Here is a 21,361-nt window from a genome sequence, read left to right as displayed (position 1 = left end):
GACTGCCTTCCTACCGAATCATTTTACGTCCTTGTTAACAGTAGATGAAGGTTCCCCAGTATCTTCGTCAACATTTTTCTTGTCTCTCTCCTTCTGAGGCAGCATCAGATGAGTTCTGTCTTCCTTTCGTTTGTGTTTCCATGGTTAGTGAAATCGAGTCCTTTCCCATGTATTCATTTGCCATGTCTATGCCGTCTTTGGGATATATCTTTTCAAACATCCTTTGTCATTTTTAAGTTGAGTTGTTTTCATTTTCTCAAAATTTTTTGTTTTTATTAGCATATATTATTTAAACACAAGAATGGGCTTCATAATGACATGTTCATAGGCATATATAATTATATATATATTTCTAGACAGGCTTTCTCTATGTAGCCCTGGCCATGCTGGAACTCACTCTGTAGACCAGGCTGGCCTCGAACTCACAGAGATCTGCCTGCCTCTGCCTCCTGAGTGCTGAGACTAAAGGCATGTGCCACCACTGCCCGGCTCATATATTATTATTTTGACACCCGCTTCCCACTGCCTTCTTTTGTCTCTTCTCCACTTCTGGGTGTCTTGTTCTTCTCAGCCAGCTCCCCTTCTCCCTTTCTTCTTTGGGGGCTAGCTCAGTGAGCTTAATTAGGATTGCTTACAGGATTTGATTACCTTATCAGTAGCTATACCATTAAAGAAAGCATCTTCCTTCCCCCAGCAACCCTAAACTGCCTGTCCATCCTCAAGAGGGCTGGGCCCCGTGAGCCCCTCCTCCTTTGCCAGCTGTTATCTTCCCAATGGAATTGTGCTGTTACTGAGATTTAATAGTTCATTATATATTGTAGTTACTACTAGCCTTTTCTACACATATTTTCTCTTATTTCTGTAACTTATCTTTAGAGCACAGATGTTTTAATTTAGTTTTTTTTCTTTTTCTTTTTTTTTCTTTATACATTTCTTGTCAGAGGTTTAAAAAAACCACCTGATTTGGAATTGTGAAGATTTATTATTATGTTTGTCATGTACTCTTGTCTTTCGGTTGATTACCCATTTTGAGTCCGTTTGAATTTGTGTCGTATGAGCTAGAAGTCCGACTTACTGTTTCATATGTATCTGTCTGGTTGTCCCAGCACCTTCAGTTGAAGACTGTTTCTTTCCATACCGTAATGTCTTGGCATCCCACGGAACCAACTGAGCATGAATTTGAAAGTTTGTTTTTGGACTCTTATCTCTATTCTGTTTGTGTATCTAGCACATATCAGTAGCATGCCCTTGATTACTGTAGCTTTTTGTTGAACTTTTGCATGGAGCCCTCTAACTACCAAGATTGCTTTGGCTCTCTGAGGTGACTTGTATTTCCACATACACTTTCAAATCAACTGATTTTGTTGTTGTTGGCTGTTTGACACCAGATTTCATGGAGCTATCTTTAAACTCAACTTCAAGGTCCTCTAGCCTCAGCTTCCTAAGTGCTGGGATCGTAGGCATGCTCGCTGTTCCCGTAACACCTCCCCACTCCCCGCCCCCTCCTCACCCCATTGGTGTTTGAGCACAGGGCTTTGTGCATGATGCTCCCCCATTGAGCTCTATTCCTGTCTCTTCAACTAGTCCAGCGTTGCAGAAACAAGGCCCGGTGGTCCTTACAGGGTTGGGTTGGATATCAGGATTCCGTGGCTGAAATGATAAATGATCCAGAACCTAAAGCATTCTACTCACACATGCAGGCGTAGCCCATGTTTACTTCGAGTACTTACACCCTGAGCACACCCGTGTAACCACTCAGACTAACAAGAACATTGCTGGGGTCACTGGGAATTTCAGTGTTTGCTTTGAGTTAGATTATTTCATCTTCCTGGCCATTTTGGTAGAGCTGAGTGGCTTAATTGGAACATAAGCCCAGGAGTTAGTGACATACAGTGTTGAAGGTCACAGACTTACGGCGTTCACTTTCTGGGTTCAAATTCCCGTCCTAATGCTTCTCACTCTGACATCACCAGGAAGTTGACTGAGCGTTCTGTGCCCCGGTTTGCTCCTCTGTAAGGTGAGGATAAAACCACCTCACAGAAGGATTGACCTGTGTAGATTGCTTAGAAAATGGTCTGTTGATCACATGAGCACTGCTTTGGCTATTGCTGTTACGGCTCCTGTAGCGTGCTTCTCTTCCCTGGGTGTACAGCCTTTGACTCAGTGTAGCTGGCTTCCCAAAGACTGCTGTTGTACTGGGCGTAATGGTTATTTAGTAGCTTTCTGAAGAGGGAAGGGAACAGAGAGATTATGAATGATGGACGATGGAATTTCTAAATCCTTTACTAAACTGTCCTGACAGCTTTTTACCTTCATTTACAACAGCTTCTGGAGCTATTTGACAGTGAAGACCCCCGAGAACGGGACTATTTAAAAACAGTTTTGCACAGGATTTACGGCAAGTTTCTCGGGCTTAGAGCATTTATCCGAAAACAAATTAACAATATTTTTCTAAGGTGAGTGGATGGTGGGCAAGCAAGAGAGCACAGTGATGGTTTTGCACTGTTGAGTAACCTCCAGGAGTTGAAGGAGACGTGCTAACATCTTCCCCACTCCCCCGTCTACTCCTCCCTCCCCTCCTCTCCCTCTTCTTCTCTCCTCAGGTTTGTTTATGAAACAGAACACTTCAATGGTGTAGCTGAACTGCTGGAAATATTAGGAAGGTAAGCGTTCGCAGTGAATTGTGGATTTCGGTGAGTCTCGTTCTGCAGGTCATGTTCAGGTGGCGGAGGGGAGTGCCGACTTGGATTTCTTGCTCCAAGTACCCTGGGTCTCTCTCCTTTGTATTTAGCCTGTTTGCCCACCTCTGTTCCGTTGTTCCACAATTACATATTGTTAATTACCCCACAAAGACCAGAAAGAGCTCACAGCTTACTCAGGGACTGTGTGTCTGATTGGGTGTCAGGCCAGTGACAGCAAAGCGTCTCATTTGTTACCTGTCCTTTCTCATATCTGTTGAAAGCAGATTTATAATCAGTTGGAAAGATTGTGTGCCCAGATGTGGAGTTCTAGGCAGCTGCTGCCCTCAGAGGAGTTAGCAGGGTGGGCGGCTAGACAGAGGAGCAGAGGGAGGGTGGAGGTTCAGGGCGCTGTCTGCCTGTTGTGAAAGCACAGCGTCCTCTGTTGGGGTTCACAATCAAATTCTCTTCTGTTTAAAACTCCTACTAATAAATGATCTCTGTTGAAGTAACGAAAAAGTCTTGACTGTCAGTGGTAGGAGGGTTGACTATGTTTTTATGGACAAATATAAACTAAGAGTTTGCCAGCTCATAACAGCAGCTTGTCTGGGTTCAGTGTGTGGGACGGCATTGCTAACCTGTCTCCTCTTTTCCTAGTATTATCAATGGCTTCGCTTTACCACTGAAGGCAGAGCACAAACAGTTCCTGGTCAAAGTGTTGATCCCTCTGCACACCGTCAGGAGCCTGTCACTCTTCCATGCCCAGGTAGAACTTGAAATCAAAGCTTTTGTAGAGACAGTCTTCCTTTGTAGCCAAGGCTGGCTGTGAACCTACAGTCCGCCAGCCTCTTCCTCCTGAGTGCTGGGATTCCAAGGGTGAGCCACCACGCCTGGCTTACAGTACATACAGCCTTTTGTTTTTGGTTTGTCGAGGCAGGGTTTCTCTGTAGTTTTGGAGCCTTTCCTGGAACTCACTCTGTAGCCCAGGCTGGCCTCGAACTCACAGAGATCTGCCTGCCTCTGCCTCCCGAGTGCTGGGATCAAAAGCGTGCGCCACCACTGCCTGGCTAGTACAGCTTTTGAAACAAAAGGAAGTTTGTGGACTTCATGTTTCCCAGGATATTGTTTTTCCTTTAAAAAAAAGAAAAAAGAAAAGTGTGTTAAGGATTAAAAATTCTCCCCAAGGAAAATAGTAAAGTATGCATTTTTTTTTTACACATAGTAGAATCACGGAACTATTTTAAAGGTAGAAATGGACTTTGTTCCGTCTTATTTTGTAGCAGACTTCTATGTTCACAAGGCTGCCTGCTGCAAAAATTGCCCGGAGTAGACTTTGTGTAATGTAAAGAGTACAAGAACATAATATGCGGTAACTCAGGGCCTTGCCCAGTGAACTGAATGTTCTTGAATAGTGGGTCCTGTCTCACTTTGCCCTGGGCTGTCAGTTGCCCTTTGCCCCTCCTCTGCTTTACCAACTTCGAGTTTTGCACACACAGTAGACACTTTCACAAGTAAGCAAGTCTACCAGTGTTTTCACATCTTTCTTTTTATAAATCCTTCATTACTTTGAGAATCAGATCTTGCAGGGTGTGGTGCCTCATACCTTGTGATCTCAACACTTACGAAACTGAGTCAGGAGGATTGCCTTCAGATTGGGGCTGGCATTGGCAATAGTGAGTTGTCTCAGAACCAAACAGATACGTCCATAAAAGGAGTAGTGATGATACTCTGAGCCTGTGTCATCCTCACTGACTCTGTCTCCACTGACTCTGTCCTGAACACCGCACTGCGTGGAAGCATGCCACTGGAGGACAGAATTGATCTAGTGATGTTTTTAATGTTAGTGCTGTGAGCCTCTGGCTCCCTTCTCTTTGGAGTTTGCACTAAAATGTAACACATTTTTCTAAGTAGTGTTCCTTCCTAAATGTGGAACTCTGTATTTTGAAGAAAAAATTAGCCCATATGTTCCAGATTTAGCACATCATCAAACTGCTGGTGTTTTAAGAGGGTAGGTTTCCTGTTCAGGAATCTTTCTGAGCCTTTCTCTTTAGTCTCTGCCATGGGATATAACATTTCATGGTTATATGAAAGCATTCCTGTTGAGACGGGGAGCTCTCCCCAGATCCTGGCCTTGGCAGGTCGAACCTTTGGTCTTTTTGGGAAACAGTGTTTTCAGGTTTCATTGTAGGCAGTTGCCTGAGATTTTAGAAAGTGTTGTCTTCCCCACAGAAAGTAAAACCCAGACCTTGAGATGTAAATGGACCGTGAATGTAAAGGAGATCCTCTCAGACTGCACTGAATGAGGTGTTTCAGCTGCTTTCCATTAGCCTCAGAAATCTTAGCACTCTTTTAAGAAAAAAACCCGTCCTGGGCCTTGTTACCCTGTCACTGACTTGAAGACACAGTTTCTAGCTCTAGTCGCTGCCACGCAGGAAACTAGGGCAGGAGAGTCATTTTGACTCAGGAGTTCAAGACCAGCCTGGGCAACCTAGCTGGATCCCAATTCTAAAGAAACAAAATTTAAAAGCCTTGTTTTTCATGAGGGTTTAAATGAAGTAATTGTAATGTTAAAACCAGCGTCTGGATGCTTTTGAGACGTGTTGGTGCTGTGTGCTTTCGGCCTTGGCAGTGTGGATTTAACTCTGTCCTCCTTCCTTCTTGTTCAGCTGGCGTATTGTATAGTACAGTTTCTGGAGAAAGATCCTTCACTCACAGAACCAGTAAGCCATTTCTTTCTTTCCATAATGTGAAAATACTTAAGAAAAATTTTTTTTTTAAATTAAAATCATGTGAAATATTAAATGTCTCTTGTTTTTTCTCCTTTTTCTTTTTAGGTTATTAGGGGGTTAATGAAATTTTGGCCTAAAACATGCAGTCAAAAAGAGGTAAGTACTTAGCATCAGAGAATGCCAGGAATGAAGGAAGTGCTTTGCCAAGTGCTTAGTAGGGCTACGCATGCACAAGCACACGCCTCATCTAAAGCTAGCTTTGTAGTTCTGCGGCAGTCAGTGTTCTCCTTTTGACTGGCGATAACATCGAGGCTTCTAGACGTTAAGTAGCACACCTGAGCACACCGAGTAAGAGCTTGCCAATAGGCCAGAACCTGCCTCCTGAACTCTGAACCCTGGGCTTCTGCCACTGTGACCCCAGGTCACGCCCCACTGTGTGTCCAGTTATTAGCTCCATTGATGCCACTTCATAGTGACTCTGCATAGCATGGAAACCTGTTCCAGTCCCCAGAGCTTACTGTGTGCAGTCTCATAGTATACAGCAGCCCTTAAATTGTCATGCCTGGGAGTGAGGTGTCATACAGTCACCTAAACAGGCATGTCCTGCTCTGAGTGTGTGTAGGGAGGAGTGAATCCACAGGTAGTAGCTTGAAGGTAGCCTAACTGTCTCCACCCCAGATCTGAAGCCCTCTCCTTCTGGCCTGGAAACAGAGGCTACCTGTTAGCTTTATGTCCCAAGAGAATGGACGTGTCTTGGTAAAGGACAAGGCATATGGAAAGAGCCTCTCCCTCACGTCAGCTGTGGTCCTAACCCCACTCTACAGTCTCTGGAGGTTACCCCACTCTACTTAGTCTTAGGAGGTTACCCCACTCTACAGTCTCAGGAGGTTACCCCACTTTATAGTCTTAGGAGGTTACCCAGTCTACAGTCTTAGGAGGTTACCCCACAGCTTCAGGAGGGTACCCCATATCTTGACAGCATAGGTAAAGGGAATCCCTGTATCACTGTATCAGCATCTTGAGATATGAAAGAAGCGTCATTCTTCATATTTTAATTGCCTACTTAGCTTTTCCCTATGTTATTTTTCACGAATAAATAGATAACTGGTTTTTATTTGTTCTTTTTCCATTCTATTTATACAACTGTCTGAATCTATTTATCTCGCTCCATTGTGTGATCTTCAGGCTTTCTTTTGCATATAGCCCCAAGGCCATGAGATTCACTGTGCTCTAGAGAGAGGGGAGAGGGAGAGGGAGAGTGTGTGTACACGTGTGAGCCTATGACATAGAAAACAGGTCAGTGTGTGCTGATGTGGTTAATGTGGTACTTTAACATGAGTGGGTTTGCTGTTTGTCCCAGACTTGAGAGCACAGCAGAATGACAGCTGCTTGTTGAGTGACTGTGTGTCCTTCTGTGGTGGTGTGGACTAATACACATTTGTTCAGGAGGGTCAGCCATTATTTTAAAAAGTGGCGTCAGGTGGGGTGTTAACTATCTGGGTTGCTAGCAGCAGGCAGAGTTCCAAAGGCCTGAAGAGGGAGAGGCCAGTTTCCCTGGGGCCCTGGGGCCCTGGGGCCTCCATGTAGTTAAATTCCCAGTGCTGTCAGTAGTTTACTTTAACAGAGTACCCTGTGCCAAATGATATGTTCTTTGTGTGTATGGGGGAGGGTGGGTTTGCACACGGAGGCCAGAAAAGGACTTGTAGAACTTGGAGCTAGGCTGGCAGCCAGCAAACCCTGGAGATCCTCCTGTCTCTGCACCCCATGGCATGGGGGATTATAGGCATGCTTATGGCTTGCCTGCCTTTTTATGTGGGGACTGGAGATTTGAACTCAGGTTCTCATGCTTTCATAGCAAGTATTCTTACCCACTGAGCTATCCTCCCAGGCCAAAATGAATAGAATAATGCCTGGTTCTCTCCCCCCCCCCCCCTTTGGCTTTATGTGTACATTTTTCATAAAATTGTAAGTAAAATTGATCATGTGGAATTTTTAGTGATGGACCTCATATTTTGTGTTTTGCTTCTATTTATAGGTCATGTTCCTTGGGGAGCTGGAAGAAATCTTGGATGTGATTGAACCATCACAATTTGTTAAAATCCAAGAACCTTTGTTTAAACAAATTGCCAAGTGTGTTTCTAGCCCCCATTTTCAGGTTAGTAGTAAACAGAACGTGAGCCAGAGTGGTGTGTACCATGTGAACTCATTTGGCTAAACTTCGTTTATGTTGAAAAAATAAAACCATCTAGCTCCTTTTTTTTTTTTTTTTAATTTTGTGTATGTAAGTATATATACATGAGTGCAGTGCCCACAGGGGCCAGAGGTGTCTCAGATCTCCCTGTAGCTGGGGTTATAGGTGGCTGTGAGTTGCCTAGTGTGGGTGTGGGGAACTGAACTCGGGTCCTCTGCAAGAGGCAGTCAGTCCACTCTCTAAGCGTCCTAGCCATCTTTCCAGCTACGTTGTTTTTATTTGGGATTTTCTCACAGGAGAACAGTACCGTTAACACAGTTCCTGGACGATGAGCACCTGCCCCAACAGGCTCTCTCTTAACTTCAGTTCTCATAATACTTTGCAAAAACTAATGATGGGAACGCAGAGCTGAGAGCAGTAAAATGACGTAACTGGAGTAAATTAAATGAAGTGAGCTGCTTGAGTTTCTCCAGTGTCTGAGAAGGAGTATTTGGTAATACTTAGGAGGAGAGAAGCCGAATGTTATCCTATGACGGTCTTTCCCACTGTTTTGATGATAAGGCTCTGCATGTCTTGCTCATGGTTCCAAACTAACAAGGGAGTAGGGTTGAATTTTTATTTTAAATGTGGCTTCTTGCTAAAAAGGCTAAAGCCCATGACCTTCCCGTGGCCTACTCTGCCTCCTTGTGGCTGTTGGAGGAGAGCACAGGGAAGGTGCGCCTGGATGTGTGCTTTCAAGGAGACCACACAGGAGAGAAGGGACCAGAGTTGAACACGGTGCTTTATTCGACCTGCTGGCTGTGTCACCAAAAGTCCACCATACAACCTAGCAGACCCAACGTACTGCCCGTCGTTGGAAGATACTGTTTAACAGCGTAAAAGCACACTTCTAACTTGATGGTGGACTGCCCTGTAAGCTGTCCGGTAGAGGCCTTGGCTGTTACTGTTTTTAAATCTAAAGACATGTTAGTATAGTAAGCTAGTGCTTATACCGCACAGAACAGAAGGGGAAAGTAGCTGGAACACCATTCTGTGGAGTGTCCAGTCTGGATGCAAATGGAGAAGTTCAGAACAGTGTATAGTATAGTATAGCATAGTATAGTATAGTAAATGTGTACTTAGACATGGAGTGTTTAGTTTCCTATTTTCACTAGGCTCTTTGCTGTAGTGGAGGCCAAGGTTCTTTTACAAAGAACATGGCAAGAGAGGCTTACATGACACTCAAAGCTTAGAAAGAAAGGTAATTTGTTAGACTGATAGTGAGCATTGCCTAGTCCTTGTAAGAAAAGAAAAACAGGGAAAGAGTGGGGAAATACTGTTTTGGTTGGCTCAGGTTGCTATAACAAAGTGCTCCAGACTAAGCAGCTTAAACAGCAGAGATTGATTTCCTCCCAGTCCTGGAGACCAGGAGTCTGGAGTCGTGCTTGGTTTCTGGCATGCACACTGACTCTGCCATGATCTTATGTAGCTCCTGTGCATGTATGTGCAGAGTGTTCATTCTGCTCGGCAGCCCCAGTCACATCAAATAGGACCACAGGTGCTCCTTTTCCCAGCAGCTTATCAGCTCTTTAGGGACAGCAGGGGAAAATTAAGAGCTGGCTCTGTGTCCGCCACTTGCTAGCCATGCGACCTTGAGCCAGTGACTTATCTATCACCTGACTCTCAAAGTCCTCATTTGTAAAATCGGAACAATGGCACCAACTCCATTAGTTACAAGGTTCAAAAGCAATGACGTGAGTGGACCCAGCACAGTGGCTGATGTGTGGTAGTGTTCCGTGAAGACTGTTTCTCGGTGCTCAGGGACCAGTAGACACTAACTCAGCAGTGTTTTGAACCTGCTGAGTGGTGTAGCTAGAAAGATTCTAATTTCTCTGTCCAAAACATGATTTCTTAATTTACATAAATCAAGGAAGCCATTTGCGTTCAGCCCCAAGATGAGTAACTCAGGCCCACAGATCAGATTAGAGCATGGCAGCATGGTGGAGAGAGAACAGGAATCCACGACAATAAGCAGACAACATACTCCTCCAGATAGACACCACATCAGAAGGCCCCACAGCTTTCCAAGTAGCACCACAAGCTGCAGACAAAGCGTGAAAACATAAGCCTGGGGGCTGGAGAGGTGGCTCAGAGGTTAAGAGCACTGGCTGTTCTTCCACAGGACCCAGGTTCAATTCCCAGCAACTACATGGCAGTTCACAACTGTCTGTAACTCCAGTCTTAGGGGATCTGGCACCCTCATGCAGACATACGTGTAGGCAAAACACTAATGCACATAAAATAAAAATAAATTATTTAAAACAAAACATAAGCCTGTGGGGACATTTAAGACTCAAAGTGTAACAAGACCTAAGCCAGATGAGGAGTCCTGAAAGCTGAGCTGGAAGAGAGGGTGTGTGTGGAGAGTAAGGATGTGTGGGAACTATGCAAGGAAGAGCGAGGAAATGGATGAGAGGTGTAGACTTCAAAGAGAAGGAAAATGAACAGGTAGGGGAGAAACCTCCCCAAACTGATGCACCACCTGGCAACTTCCTGAGAGATCATACAGCTTCACAAAATGTAAAGAGTTATTAATGTTTAATTATACTTTTGATTGAGTGATTTAAAAATAGCCTTTTAAGATTCTTTTATTTGGAGATTATAAGTTGTCCTCTTCTTTTCTCGAAGGTGGCAGAAAGGGCACTCTATTATTGGAATAATGAATACATCATGAGTTTGATAGAAGAAAACTCGAACGTCATCCTTCCCATCATGTTCTCCAGTCTTTATAGGATTTCCAAAGAGCACTGGAATCCGTACGTGTTCAGTTTCCTCACCTCCCTCCTCTTCTTCTGCCCCTTCCCTTCCTTTTGGTCTTCTCTCCCTCCCTCCTCCTCCTCCTCCTCCTCCTCCTCCTCCTCCTCCTCCTCCTCCTCCTCCTTCTCCTCTCTTCTTTAGTAAAATGTCTCACAGCTCACCGTGTACCAGGTGCTGTGCCCGTTGCTAAAGGTGCACACAGGACAAGATAAAACTCCCTCCTGAAAATTTGCTGGTTGGGGACTGAAAAGCAAACAGATACTTTCACAGAGTAGTGCTATTTAGTTCAAATACCTGTTTACTTGAGGATTTCTGGCCTGGCTGAAGGTGTCAGATACATTTGGGGAATGCATTGGCTGGCAGGACTCAAATTAAATTGTTAATTCTTTCATGGCAGGATCTTACTGTACAGGCCATGCTAAACTCAAATTCATGATCCTCCTGCCTCAGCCTTCTGAGTGCTGGGGTATGATTGTGCTTGCCTTCAGCTAGAATGCTAATGGAATTTGGTAGATGTGGGTGATAGAGCAAGCCCCTTCAGGCAGGGATCCCTGTGCTGTGTAACAAGGCACCTGGGTCTTCAAGTGTCCATCAAGTTCTGAGGCCTGTGGGCTCCGAAGGGCAAAGTCATGAGGCCTTAGGGTGAGCAGTACTAGAGCTAGCAGTACTAGGCTAGAAAAGGGAGCAAGGCCCGCATGAGCCTTCTCCAAGGGCACCATCAGGAAATACTGAGTGACTGTAAGGAGATGGTCTGAAGAGATCTACATTTTATAGGAATATCCATTTCCTAACAGTAGCTCGGTTGTTAGATGTTGGAGAGGGACAGAATTTTACAGTTGAGGACAAGTTGAATTTAGCCCTAGGAAAGCTAAAGTATTCTATAGTGAGATGCCTTTGCATGTCTATGCAATAAAGTTATGCAGCATTGAAGAATTAGTAAGTGCAATTAAGTCTATCATATCTGCCTTTTAAATTTTTACATGGAGTTATAAAATAACATTTTCTTTCAATTTTTAACTTGTTCTATATTAATAGAACTTTGAAAAAGAGTGGTTAAGCCCTGTTGTACACATTCTCCCGAGGGTCTGGGGAGCAGCTGTGGGCAATGTCAGTTACTGCCCAGTTCCAGTCTTCTCCAGGGTTACCCCTGGGAAAAGACTGTACTTGAGCCTTAGCTAAGTTTCCCTCCTTCTGGGCACTGAGCAGAAGCTGCAGTGGACACCCTACCTCCCACTAACCGTGACCTCCTTAGTAAGGTTGGAGAGTTTGTTGCAAAATGGAAGCAACCTTGTATAGTTTTGAAATGGGAGACACCATTTTTTTGCCTAGTCTGACTCTTTCAAGCCTGTCACAGAATCATCTTCACAATGTCTGTACAACATTATCTGCTTGATAAGAATTAGTCCCGTCTCTTGGCTTCTTAGCTGCGTAGTGCTCCGTAGCCAAGGGCATCCAGCACCAGCTTGACTGTTTTCATGAGTATTGGGTCAACAGAAGGGCTAAGCAGGAAGGACAGACTAATGTAACCACATTGGGACAGTATCTTGTAGGGGCTTGGTCACCTGTCTTTGAACACACGTGGTTCAGATACTCATTTCTGCTAAAACAGTTTCTGACTTTAAATTATGTATGTTATTACTTTGAAAGTAACTTTTTTTTTTTTTTTTTTACCACTCGTACTTGTTTATAGGATGTAAATGCTCTGTCTGTCTTGTTGTTTCTTTGTTTTAAGATAGTCTCTCTATGTAGCCCACAGTGGCCTTGAACTCTCAATGCTCTTACCTCTATCCCCCAAGTGCTATGATTTCGGGTATATACCATCAACCTCTGTAACCTCTTTGTGTGTGTGTGCGCGCGCGCACGTGCGTGCGTGCACACGCGCCAGCCAGCCTGAGCTATCTCCCCAACATCTGAAGCAGCTTTATTTTTATACTTGCCTTTTGTTATGCATTGGCTGTAAAAAGCATGTCTGCTCTGGGTACCAATAATTTGGAAGGGCAAATTTGAGTTTTAATTTTGCTATCCCTCAGGAAGATTGTAAACAGTAAAGAATTCAGATGAACTGTAGGCCCAACTGAAAGGGGATAGGAAACCAGGTGTGGAGACACATTCTCATGGTCTCAGCAGGAGGTAGGTGGAGACAGGAGTATCAGGAGTTCAAAGTCATCCTAATATATGAGCTTTAGGCTAGCTTGTGCTAGGTGAATGTGGGGAAGGGATTTGTAGGGAGCAGTGAGGGTAATAAGGTTGGCAGAGAGTGTAGGAGGGCTATGATGATCAGAATGCACTTTGTAAGAGTATGAACTTGTCAAAGAGAAAAATTCAGGGGAAGTTTTTTATGTATATATTGTAGAGGAGGAGCTAACGCATACCAGAAATGTCCTTTTGCTTTTTTTTTTTTTTTTTTTTTTCTGGAGCTGAGGACCGAACCCAGGGCCTTGTGCTTGCTAGGCAAGCGCTCTACCACTGAGCTAAATCCCCAACCCATCCTTTTGCTTTTTGATTCAGCACCCCATTGTGAAAGACTAACCGGTCCTTTCTCTTTCTCTGCCTCACAGGGCTATTGTGGCACTGGTGTACAACGTGTTGAAGGCCTTTATGGAAATGAACAGCACTATGTTTGACGAGCTGACAGCCACATACAAGTCAGATCGTCAGCGGTAACTTCTCAAAGCTCTTTTGTCTGCTCTGCATAAAGCTATGAGTCCTTTTCGAACTCTCTGCTAAAGTTGTCCAGTTGCACATCAGATTATAAAGAGCAGTTTGTTTATTTACATATTCCATTTCTGCATGCTCAATAGCTGCGTCCTCATTAGTGTACTACCAAGTGAGATGGTTCTCTGATGGTGTGGTTTTGATGAAGCTTGCTGCTTTTCCTCCTGTGTTTCTGTGCTACCACAGGGCTCAGAGCCTGGCACATCCCTGGTCTTTCAGGCCTGCTTCAGGGAATCATTAGATAGTTAGTCTTCTAGGCTGACTCTTACTGCAACCCACCCAAACTAAAATTGGGTTGACATACTTTACTCCAGCACAGAGACCAGGCACTATTTACCCAGAACTTGCTTTCTAGTCTAGAAACCAACAAATTCATTACAACTTATAAGAGCAGTGAAAAGACTATAAACTTATTTATCTAGTATCAGAAAACATTGAAGTGCTTAAGATTAGAATGGTGCAAAAAGTCTTCCTTGATTTTATTTACATGGTTCTCCCATTTTATTTTCATTATATTATATATAATAATAATAATGATGATAATGATAACAGTTATTATTATTTCGAGGCAGGGTTTCTCTGTGTAGCCCTGGCTATCTCAGAATTCACTTTACAGATTAGGGTGGCCCCAAACTCAGAGATCCACCTACCTCTGCCTCCCAAGTGCTGGGAATAAAGGTGGGCACCTCTATGCCCGGTTCAAGTTTTATTTCTAAACCAGTATTTTCAACTTTGTATAAAACGTTTTCTTGGTTAGGATTTCTGTTGCATCCATGGTAACTCTTATAAAGGAAAACACCTTGCTTATGTTTCAGAGGTTTAGCCCGGTATCATCACGGCAGGAAGCGTTATAGCACACAGGCAGACATGGTGCTGGAGAGACAGCTGAGAGTTCTACATCTGGGTCCCCAGGCAGCAGTCAGAGAGAGACACAGGGCCTGGTGGGAACATTTGAAACCTTAAAGTCCACCTCCAGTGACACCCTTCCTCCAACGAGGCCACACCTCTTAATAGTGCCACTCCCTGATGACCAAGCGTTCAAATCTATGAGCCTGTGGGGCCATTTCTGTTCACACCCCCACAGATGTAATGGAGAGATTAAGAAAAGCACAGAGTTCTTAGGGGTTGGTTCTCTGGCCTGACTCTGGTCACGAGGACGCAAGTGCTGACTCTGTAGGTCATAGAGGGTGGACCCTAAGGAGTCCGAGAACAGGACTGGGAATGTTCATTCCGTGGACTTTGCTGAACCTCATAGAAGGATGTTTTCTGTGATTTTTTTGCTTCTTTGCTTTGTCGTATTTAGAATGTGTTAGTTGTGTTTTACTGAGGAAAAGGGCAATGAGTAGGAAGGTTTGGGAACAGAGGACCAAGGACCATGGCAGAGATTGTTCTTAGGTTACAGGGATGTGGTTTATGGGAAACAGTTTAATCACAGAATATGGTTTTAACTACAACATTGTTTTTAGTTACAACATTGAGATAAATGTCAATTCTATATTACATTTGAAACCTAAATAACTGTTAATTCATAATATTATCAATTGTTAAAAATTACTCAATTTTTAATGACCCTCCTTGCCCTAGAGTTAAGTTAAAATCTTTGAAAAGTTATTTTTTAAAAGGGTTGAGGGAGAACAGAAAGATGACTCAGCTCTTAAGAGAATTTGCTGCTCTTTCATAGGACCCAGGTTCAAGTCCAGCACCCACAACAGCTCCCAAAAGTTGTAACTCCAGTTTCAAAGGATTTCACATGTTCTTTTGGCCTCCTTTAGGATCAGGCATGTACATAGTGCACAGACATACATGCAGGCAAAAAACACCCATTTCAAAAGGGGAGGGGGAGCTAAAGGCACATTAGAATATCATAATGAATCATTAAACAGTGTACACACAGCACTTATCTGTTAGGGCAACAGAGATCCCTATAATCTTTATTATTATTCTAGTTAAACAGGGATTAAATCTGGGTAATATCTTATTAAGAATATTGAAGGAGCTTCATTATAATTAAGTTACAGAGTGTACTTGGCTAGCATATATATAAGGCCCTGTGCTTGATTCTCAGGACCACTGTGTACACACACACACACACACACACACACACACACACACACACACACACACACACAAACACACAGCCTTATTTCAAATTATTTGACTCATCTTTAATGAATTTCCTCAATGAAGTTGTTTTGTGATCTTTTATTATCTAAGCTAAATAGATGAATCACTTGAAAATAGATGGAATTAACTAGGGGGACTAGGAGAATAGAACTGTGAGGTTGAACTGTTATGCTAGAATGTTAAGGTGGTTAATAGTGAATGGGCTTCCTCAATGAAAGTTATTTTTATTTATTTGTTTGTTTGTTTTTTAAAAAAACAAGAATGATACTTTGGCAAATGTGCATAATTAGAAAGTCGTACTGAGCAGATCCAAGTATTGGCTTTGCCACAGAAGTGATAGTAACTGTTCATTAGTAATTGAACATGGGTGTTTGGGGCTGTGATGGAAGAGCCAAATATGAGGTTTTTCTTGTTGGTGACAGGAAGTTGATGGCTTCAGTTCACAGCAGATTTTTGAAGCATTACAAATCAGAATGGTGGGTGGAGTAAGCCTTTAACACTGTTACATATGGGTGCCAACACTAGTGCTATGTAAAGTGAAATGGGAGGAGAATTTGACAAGATTCCCAGCATTACAGTGTGCTGAAGTCTTACAATTCCCATCGACAGAGAGAAAAACTGGAAAAATAAGGGTAGCACTAAATGCATCAGAGTTATTTAGACTTTTAGGAGCCAGATGTGGTGGTGCACATCTGTAATCCCAGCACTTGGGAGGTGGAAGTATGAGGAGCGGGAGTACAGCCTGGGCTACATGCAGTAACAAAAAAAAGAGAATTATCTATTGTTTCTCAGTATATAATAGCATTTCTATGAAAGGCCAGTGAAGGAAAATCCACAGAAGCAGCAGACCAGTGGGTGCCAGGGGCTGGAGGCAGAAGTGGGCAGCATGATTTCTTCTTTGGGATGATGAGAATGTCCTAAGCTGAGACTGTAAGTTTTAAAAATAAAGCTGTCAGTATGAAAGCAGGGTGGTATCTCCGTATACCATATCTGGAGAAAGAAAGGACACACAGGACAAATCACATTGCATACTGTAGAGGGATGAACTGGGTGAGGAGCTTCAACAGGAAGATGATGATGTCATGATGCCAGCTGCAGTTCAGGGCAGTGTGAACTGCCACACGATGAGCTGATTTTCGGCTGATAAAAGTTCCCAAACCCTTTCTTTCCTCTCTGCTTCTGCCACACGAAGAAGTCAGAGGCATTAAAATTCCATATGAGCTGTAGAACTTATGTCCATGTACTTAAATCAGCATTCCCTGAGAACATTGGTTTAGACTGATATTATCTGCAGATTCTACTGTCAAACAAACAAGGGATATTGCCCAGCAGCTTGCTTACAACCAAGAGTCTAGAGTCTGGAAGCCAGCAACTCTATTTCTAGAATCATACCCACTCTAGGGTGTGGCCTCTTCAGCCTCTATCTCCCTCTGTTTTATTCTTTATTAAAATATTTGTTCAGCTTTTTGCCTTTTCGGAGGAGGTATAGTGTCTTCTCACTGTAGCTTAGGCTAGCCTCGAACTTCAAGTGATCCTCCTGTCTCAACTGTATGAGTATGGAACCACATGCTAAAACCTCCTTTGAAACATTTATTTTTATCTTTGATGTGTATGAAGGCTTTGCCTGTATATACGTATGTGCTATACACGTGTGTCTGGTGCCTGGCCAGAAGAGGAGTTTGGAGCCCTTGGAACTGGAGTGACAGACATTTGCGAGCCACCACGTGGGTGCTGGGAACTGAGCCTGGTCCTTTGGAACAGTAGCCCTTGGCTCGTAGCGGTAGAACCATCTCTCCAGCACCTTAAATATTTTTCTGAATACATTCCAACTTAATTTTTAAAAATAAAAAATAATGCATAATGAATGGAGACTTTTCTAATCTTGCCCCTTAACACCCTTAAATGCAGTTGTTATAGTTCAAAATTATTATGTAAGTTTGAAGAGCGTATGTTTGAAGACCATTCATTATGCTGCTGAGATCCACACTGTGCAGATTGCACCGAAGATAGCAGTCATAGTAAACAAGGACTCAGTTGCCAGAATCGTAACTATAAAGTGCAGATAGAGATGACTATATGGTTCACCAGCTCTGCAATTGGAATGGGAATGTCAGATTACTTGGTTTTAAGGTTTTTGTTTTGTTTTGTTCTTTAGTTCAAGGAAAATGAAACTTTATTGGTTTGGGATTTTCTTTTTAAGAGTTTATTCTTCTTTTATGTGTATGAGTTTGTGTATTATGTGTTTGTGTGCCTTTATGTATGTGTGCCATGTACCTACAGGGAATGGACAGAAGAGGATGTCTGATCCCCTGGAACTGGAGTTACAGACAGTTGTAAGCTGCCATGTGGGTGCTGGGAACTGAACTTGGGTCCTCTGGAAGAACAGCCAGTGCTCTTAACCACTGAGTCATCTCTCCAGCTCCTATTTCCTATTGTCAGAGAATTTAATATAACTTTTCAAAGCATTATTGATTACTAATATAATGCAGAGTTTACATTATTCTTATTAATTTCTCTGAATAAAGAATATATTGTTGCTAAAGTGGGATATGCAAGGACAAATTCCTGAGTCTGAAGCAGCAGATCCTGTGTTTAGGAACTGTTTGAATTTATGAAATTGTGAATTCACAATGTTGTCTGGCTCTACTTTTCACCAGTTCATTTCAGTAAGCCAGAGGTAATGAAATGAATTATGTTAGTAGATGTGAATTCATGTGATGAATATTTTTAATAAGTGTGAATGTGTTTATTTTATAGTATAGTTTTATATTCTTTGATTATGTACTTCCTACTTGATTGATATTAAAGCATTTGTTTTAAAACAATACTGAAATTTCCAAATGTCTTTGGCAAAATTAAATCGTTGAACCAATTTTGGCTTATCTAATTGTGGTAAACTTTGCCAAACAATGCAGTCTGGAGTTCCGGAAATCACTGGTAAATTGGTATTTAACCAAGTTTGAAGGCTCACTTAAAATTTTAATATATCATAATACCTATATCCACAAGGTTTCATGTAGATCATTAATATATTCTTATATGTTATAATATATAAATATATACTATAAGATATAAATGTTGATCATGTGTTTTCAGAAATGACCAAGTTTCAGTATACACTGTATGGGAAAAACAGACGCAGATGAAGGAGAAAGTGTGTGTTCTTATCTTGTCCATTTGTGCCCATGTCATTTCCAGCCTCTCTTTTGAGTGTTTATTGGGAACAAATAGGAGGTTGCATTCTAACAAGGCCCTGAGCATTTCAGAGCCCCCGGGCACTTTTGTGTTAAGATGGATGATACTCGAAGCCATCTTCAGTTTTCTCAGTCATTGCACTGCGTTCTAATTTATACTGTATCTACAGAAAAAGGGGTGTTGTTAATGGAAATCTTAAGACGTTAGTACTGCTTGTGTGTCCATGAGAGTGTCAAAGTAGAACCCACATGAGGAGAACCCCCAAAGGAACCCCCGAGAAGCTTGCTGCCAGTTGCTTCAGAGCCTCTTGGCCTCTGTGAGGGAAAGGCTGTTTCTGTTGGATGGTCTTACCAACCCCTCTCAATTGTTTACGTTGTTTTCTGTTTCTTCCTCCAGTGAGAAAAAGAAAGAAAAGGAGCGTGAAGAATTGTGGAAAAAATTGGAGGATCTGGAGTTAAAGAGAGGTCTTAGGCGTGATGGGATAATTCCAACTTAACAACAATCTGACCACGACATCACTAACCCATGGGGTCACACGCTTATGTAGTAGAAGGATGGAGCAACAGTTTTCTGTATTGTGCAACTTTACAGTAGATTTCACATTTGTCTCATTATTACAACAGCACTGTATATACCTGTCTCTAAGTAAAGGAAAACATAAGGACTTCAATCCAAAGTTTGGACAGTAGATGGACTTCTCAGAACTTTGCAAACATAATCATTGTTCTAACCCTCTTTAAAACAAAACAAAACAAAACAAAAGGTCTTCAGAGATCTCTTGGTGAAATTGCTATGTTAAAATTCCATTATCAGGAGTTCCTTATTTATCACTAGCAGAGAGTATGATACAATTTTCAAATGTGAACAATCTTAAATTTAGCTTGTCTTTCTGCTAAGCTGTTAAATGTATTTATAGTAAAGGAAGAAAAGATTGTCATTTCTTTATAAGTTTGTACAACACCCTCCTCTGGACAACTTGACTGTAATTTGACATCCTTTCCTTTTGCACATCTTCATGAGTCGAATGTTCACGTGGAATGGGGCAGTGAATTATAGAGGTCCCTGGTGAAGTGTATCTGCTGGGTGAACATCTTCCCAGTGCCCAGGTGTTCCTGGTACTCCTTTAGTTTTCAGATTAGGAGTAAAAAAAGAAGAGGTGATGATAAGCATAAAAAAGAAGAGGTGATAAGCATAGTAGCGAAGGGAATGTTGGGCTTCGTATCAGATATGGTGAGTCCAAATCAATGTCTTGAATCCTTTGAAAACAGGCAGCGGGACGCGCAGGCTTCAGCACCTGCAGCATTAGCTGCAGACATCATTGTGCATCCAGACCAGAGACAATTTAGAAATGTCAGAGAAACATCCTTTCCGACCCTATGAAGTAAGAAAGACAGAACACTAAGTGATAGAACCATGAAGCTGAGCACCAGGACTGCGCATCCAATTGGGAACCCAGTTGAGCAAACAGCACGAACTGTTTGGAGTTGTTGCCTTACTTTCTAATATGTACTTACGAAGTATTTCAGCAAAAGAGGATGCAGCCTCTGGGAGAAACAAAACATGTTCCAGTGTTTTTTGTAGATTCTTGTTCCATAGCTCATCACAGCGCCAGCCCTGTTTTTAGCCAGAAAGGATTCAGGATCAACATTATGCATTCTGATATGGATGCATATTCCTAACTACTGTATTTGTTACCAAAAGTGGTTCTACAAATGCTACTGAAAAAAATCTGGAAATTCCTAATGTCCTGAGTATTAATAATAAAGTTTAAAAAATGCTTTTATATCAAAGGTGCATTGTGACCAAATTGTTTAAGAAAAAACAAAACACCAATCTAGGGCTATACTGTAGATGTATCTTACTGGCTCTCTGCTCTGTAGTAAAGGAAGACTCTTACTTGGGTAGGCAAACTGCTGATGTACTGGTGTGCAGTACGTATTGGCCTGATGTGGTTGCATTGCTGTGTACTGACAAATTCGTGTTGTGGGGTTTGTTTCCTGGGAAGCCTTTGCTTGTTAAAGACAGGGCAGCAGTGAGCCGATAACCCCGGACCATCGTGTCCAGCAGTGTTCATGGTGTAGAGCCGATTCTGTGTTCATGTGTTGAGTTGTGATCATAGCTAACGTGAACACATGAACTGTTGTTGTTCTTAGTAGAAATACTGTATAAATATGGGCTTGTATATTTTCTTCCTTCCTTTTAAATGTAAAGTAGAATATGCAGCTTTGTTGTTTGCAAGAAAAAGGAGAGGAAAAGCCATTGACCTTACTCACTTATGAAGTGTTTCCAGATTGTCAGCCACAGTGTGTATATAAAAGTAAGCTAATTATGGGTATTTTCATCTAGGTACCTTTGTTTTTTGTTTTTTAAATGCCTTTGTTGATTCCCAAAAAGAAACATAGTATTTTTTTGTTTGTTTGTTTTGTTTTGTTTTTTTTTAAGGTGTGTGACCTCCAAGTACAAGATGCTTCAGTGGAATGAATAGGGCTTTTATTAAGGAGGATTCCATGTGGAAAAGTGCTGGGCAGAGGTGCAAGTTCACACATTGATACTAAGAAAGAAACCCGTAGCACATCTTCTCTTTAGCTCTCTCTATTTTAGCCTTTACCTTTCGATTTTCATTACACGTATCTTTGATAGTATAAACTTTGCTTGCCGTGACCTGTGCCCCTTGGGATGAAATATGCTCGTTTGAGATGAGAGGGGTAAGGACCTCTCTCTGCACCACATCCTTGTCCTCTGAGCTAAGGGCGAACGGCGCCCCCCTTCTGTCTGTTTTGTCTGTTGATCATTCCCAACTGAGAAGAATAAAGCTAAGCTTTAGACTATTGAAAGATGGGATTAGAGCTGTCTGTCTAAACTCACAGGGCAACTTCGGAGAAAAACCACTCATTTTCCTTCTTCACTGAAAGCGACAATGTGGCATCTGTCAT

At 42.4% G+C, this 21,361-nt stretch overlaps 1 protein-coding gene across 3 annotated transcripts in view; it reads left to right on the top strand.

Moving 5' to 3' along the window:
• The window catches only part of Ppp2r5e (protein phosphatase 2 regulatory subunit B'epsilon), a 154,220-nt gene extending 134,002 nt beyond the window's left edge, over positions 1-20,218 (top strand). For all 3 annotated transcript variants that reach the window (XM_059279900.1, XM_059279899.1, XM_059279901.1), the window contains 9 exons: positions 2,326-2,456; positions 2,604-2,663; positions 3,336-3,444; positions 5,345-5,398; positions 5,513-5,563; positions 7,443-7,562; positions 10,266-10,393; positions 12,953-13,054; positions 18,825-20,218. In XM_059279900.1, the coding sequence (XP_059135883.1) occupies positions 2,326-2,456; positions 2,604-2,663; positions 3,336-3,444; positions 5,345-5,398; positions 5,513-5,563; positions 7,443-7,562; positions 10,266-10,393; positions 12,953-13,054; positions 18,825-18,924 (855 nt within the window). In that variant the 3' untranslated portion in view covers positions 18,925-20,218. The remainder of the gene's footprint in view (positions 1-2,325; positions 2,457-2,603; positions 2,664-3,335; positions 3,445-5,344; positions 5,399-5,512; positions 5,564-7,442; positions 7,563-10,265; positions 10,394-12,952; positions 13,055-18,824) is intronic.
• Positions 20,219-21,361: the final 1,143 nt, after the last annotated feature.

Source organism: Peromyscus eremicus, chromosome 14 (assembly GCF_949786415.1).
Source record: "Peromyscus eremicus chromosome 14, PerEre_H2_v1, whole genome shotgun sequence".
In the NCBI taxonomy this organism is placed as follows: Eukaryota; Metazoa; Chordata; class Mammalia; order Rodentia; family Cricetidae; genus Peromyscus; species Peromyscus eremicus.
The sequence above is the reverse complement of the archived record's forward strand: the minus strand, read 5'-3'. Positions and strand labels throughout refer to the sequence as shown.